Source organism: Mus pahari, chromosome 20 (assembly GCF_900095145.1).
Source record: "Mus pahari chromosome 20, PAHARI_EIJ_v1.1, whole genome shotgun sequence".
NCBI classification, from domain to species: Eukaryota; Metazoa; Chordata; class Mammalia; order Rodentia; family Muridae; genus Mus; species Mus pahari.
This window is the reverse complement of record NC_034609.1, coordinates 13,022,946-13,027,172: the sequence shown is the minus strand read 5'-3', so window position 1 is coordinate 13,027,172 and position 4,227 is coordinate 13,022,946. Positions and strand designations below refer to the sequence as shown.

At 48.0% G+C, this 4,227-nt stretch overlaps 1 protein-coding gene across 1 annotated transcript in view; it reads right to left on the bottom strand.

Moving 5' to 3' along the window:
* Window positions 1-1,186: 1,186 nt before the first annotated feature.
* Nod2 (nucleotide binding oligomerization domain containing 2) overlaps window positions 1,187-4,227 on the bottom strand; it is a 36,043-nt gene continuing 33,002 nt past the window's right edge. Inside the window, exons 11-12 of the mRNA XM_029532344.1 lie at window positions 2,107-2,783; window positions 1,187-1,996 (exon numbers count right to left, since the gene is read on the bottom strand). Coding sequence (XP_029388204.1) covers window positions 2,711-2,783 — 73 coding nt within the window. The 3' untranslated portion in view covers window positions 1,187-1,996; window positions 2,107-2,710. The remainder of the gene's footprint in view (window positions 1,997-2,106; window positions 2,784-4,227) is intronic.

The following is a 4,227-nucleotide window of genomic DNA, read 5'->3' as shown; positions in this document are numbered from 1 at the left end:
GGGTATAGGGAACTTCCGGGATAGCATTTGAAATGTACATAAAGAAAATAATAATAGTAATAATAATAATAATAATAATAATAATAATAATAATAAAGAAATGTGGTAATGCAATCCATTCCCCCTCAAGAAGCAAGAGAGATCAACAAGGGTCAGAGGTCCTGATATTCCTTGAAGGGCATGACCCCCCAGTGACCTCCCTTCCTTTAGGCTCCACTTCCTTGACTTTACTTCCAACCAGCCAGGCCCCAAGCCATCAGCCTGTGAGCCTCTGAGGAGCGTTTGAATCCTAGCTACAATTTCCTTCCTCGTGTTTTAATAGAAAAGTATTACGTTATCCACATACTTTCAATGGACATGCTTTCTGCCTAACCACCCCTCTGTCCTCACGCTGGTGCTCTGAGGACAAGGACAATGGCCGTCTGTTCTGACATTACTAGTTGATAAATTATTACTAAAGATGAGCTTACCATTCAATACGGTGCTGCGCAAACGACATTCTATCCTCTCCTTAGAGAAAGTGGTCTCACCCCTCCTCCCGCTGATCATCTGAACCAACCACCTTCCAGGCAGCACGGAGCCCCAGGAACAGAGAGAGCCCATGGAGATACTCTCACACAAACACCCAGGGAGATGCCCCAGCACTTAGCAAGCCAGACAGACAAAAGAACCTGTACGGAAGCAGGGATCCACCGTGGCCAGCAGCCACCTGTATGCATGTGCATAGCAAAGCTAAGTCTTGTGTCTGTGAGGCCAGCACAAGGAGGCTGCTGGCAGAGGCAAGCCACATGCCTGCCTTCTTCCGGTTAAAAGACACCTACTCACTTCTACAGCCTCTAGGAGAGAACTAGGGAACTAAGGAAGGCCCAGCCTTCACCATGGGTTGGACTCTGCTAAGTTGAAGCCAAATGTGTTTGGCCTGCCAGCTATTTCTAAGAATTGCTTTTTGGAATTAGGCAATACATTATCTGGTATAAAACAACATTGTCCCCCTCGTGGCACTTTAAAAGTCTGACAAGTTTGGGGGATATTATTTCATCCAGGTCTCATCACAATGAACAGAGCTTCAGTAACTCAATAGCTTTCACCTCTGTGATTATTTATAGCCGGAAGTTCATGATCGCATTTTCTATAAAAGCACCAACTTAAAATAAAACAGTGTCGTTTATAAATATTAACCCGCTGTCACACTAAATAAAATGGAGGTAGTAAAACTTGTACGATTTAAAAATTACAAAGGTGACATTTTGAAAAACCACAGAAAGACCTCGCTCAGAAAGAAGGGCTTAGTTTTGTCCCCTGCAAACCTCCAAGCCCCAACTCCATGTCCTAAAGCATTCTGTCATAAATAAAATGGAGCTGTCTCTCAGGAATATGTTTCAGAAGTCTGCTGTCAGAGTTCAGTTCACAGACACCGACTCAGGGCCTGGTGGGGTCGTTTGAAATTCTGGCCCAGATTAATTCTAAAGAGCTGCAGTTGAGGGAGGAACTGATTCCAAAGGCTCAAACTATAGAGTAATTGATGTTACTGGAAACCAAAGGCCATGTGTGATCCCAGCTGGAGTGTGGTCACATTTTTTTCTTATAAATCTAGAACATCCTGGGGGCAAATGGCTGTTGTTTGTGTTAAGAAAGGAGAGCGGGGTATTATGTTGGTTGTCTGAGTAGAGTCCTGTTGGGCCTCAGGCAGGACAAGTGGAGGTACCAGAGTGGGATGGCCTTAAAGAGTGAGCTGAGTCCATACATGGCCAGAGCTGCTTCCTGACTATTCCTCTTCAAAAAGGAGGAGGAAGACATCTTGTATGTAGATCCAGGTCTCCACAGCAACAGGCGTTCAGTGAACTGTTCACGTGTTCCACTGACCCCCTTCAGAACCCTGGCCATTCAGAGGCCAGCAACATAGTAGTGGGGGCAAGGGGATCTGCTTGATTAGCCAGAGGCCAGCAGCATAGTAGGGGGGAGGGGGATCTGCTTGAGCTCATCCAGTGCTTGGAGTCTAGAAAAGAAAAAGAGAATAAAAACATGTTCATTAGCCATCGTTCTCCTGAAGATCAGACCCAATGGGGATGGAGGGAGGGAGGGAGGGAATTTCTCGGATTCACTTACACCATCCGGATAGAATAGTCCAACAGTGGCCATCTGGAGAGGCAGAGACCTGGTATCTGCTCAGCTGGAGACGCTCGACAGACACCTCACGTTCCATTCAAGCTCCAGGCCTGAAAACTCCCTAAAACATCACTGGTGATGGGTCCATGTTGAAAGGCCAAAGACGCTGGAGTCTGCTGTTCACACATGAGGGCAGCAGCCACAGCTGTCCTCACTCAGAAGAGATGCTCACATATGCAAGCATACGCTATCTTCCTCCTCCTCCATCTTCCTCCCACGGGACGACCATGTCACCCACATGCAGTGAGGGCCTTTCCCCTTCCAGTCACTAATCCTGCGTGGTGATCCTCCCTAGAGGCAGAAACATGGTCCTCTTGGCTCACAAGTCTCTTTAGTCAATGTAGTTAACAACCAAGACCAACCGTCACATCTCCTTGGGAAAAGTCAATTCCAGACGGCATTGGGGTGCCTTTCTCCGCTAGCAGAATGTGACTATACCGCGTCCAGAAAAGCAAAACCCAGCCCTGTGTAGCACAGGAATCCTGCATGATAGTACTCGGCCTCCAGAGTCCAGGCCCCCATGGTCCACTCACAAACTGAGACGTCACAACAGGAGTCTGGCGTCCCTGGAGCTGAGTGTTTGGATTTCCTCCAGAGAGAATGTGTTCCCTCGAAGCCTGTAGGGATGAAAGGAAGTGGGGTCTGAGTGGGAGAGAGGTGTGAGTGAAGGCTGGGGGTGGGAGCTGATGCTCAATCCCCACCTCAGGCTCAGCAGATGGAAGCCGGGTTAGGTTTTGAGGATTCTGTTTTTTACCATCAGCCACTCAGGGCTGTTCCCAAACAAGCCCACAGAACGACTGGCCTTACTCCGCAACACTGGGCCACGCCAGCTACAGACTCCCCTAGGCAGCTATTGCTGTTCAGGCAATAATCCCATCTGTTAGGAATGAAGTAGGTTAAATCTGCACCCACCCAGCTTCATCAACAATCAGTGAGGCACATCAGAGCCCTTAGGTGTCAGCCTGAGGCTGGTCTACTCCTTGAAGATGGATGGGGACATTTCTTGGGACTATGCCATTATTAAAAAACAACAACAACAACAACAACAACAACAAAAAACAGCAATACAAACAAACAAAAAGCTGTCTTAGAAGCTAGGCTACCAGACCTCACCAGCAATGGGACTGCAGTCACACAGGAAGCGGACTATCTCCAGCTCAAGTGGTTGCAGAAGCTTTGGCTTCACCTTCGCTCTCTGAGATCTGCTTGTGATTGTATGAAACACAAACTCAAACGGAACCCGGTCTAGGTAATAGGCCTTGTGGGTCTGCAGCCAGCTCTAAGAGTCTGCCCACCTAAGAAGGGCCACCGGTTCCTCTCCTCTGCTTCCATGTCTGACACTGGGAACAGGGCTCCAAGCCCGGCCTGGCAGTGCACATCTGTAATCCCAGCACTTGGGAGGTAGAAGCAGAAGAATTAGGAGCGTATCCTTGGCTACACAGTGAGTTTGAAGCCAGGCTGGGCCATGTGAGATTCTATCTTGAGGTGGGGGTGGGGACAGGCAAGCAGGGGGACAGAGAAAATAGGGCCCCGGAGTTGACAGCACTTTTGAGGAAATACTGAAAAGCGTGTTTGTTTTGTTTAGAGACAGGAGCTTGCCCAGACTCTAGCCGCTTGAGTACTAGGCTCACAGGCTCATACCATTATACCTGACCCAAAATGCAGAACCTTACAGTGGTAGCTTTCACTCATGATGTGTTAAGCCAGAGCATCCCACACTGCTTTCTGCACAAGAAACAAGGACCTTAGATCAGGTTGAATCGGGATGCCTTCTTTGAACACGTGAAGGACTGGCTTTTAATGCTATGGACATGGCCTTACCATACTGCAGTCCCCACCTCTCATGTAGCCTCCAGAATTCAGAAGTACTAAGGGTCTCACATAGCGCCCCCAATAGATGAGAGCAGCTATTGTGGCCAGAAGGGTGGGGTAGGGCTCTTGTTTTAATTATCTAACCAAACCACTATTCTTACTTTGCTGCTTAGAACACCAAAGTTTCAGAATAAATACTCCTGATTTTATACTTTCCTCTTTCCTCCTCCTCCTCCTCCTCCTCCTCCT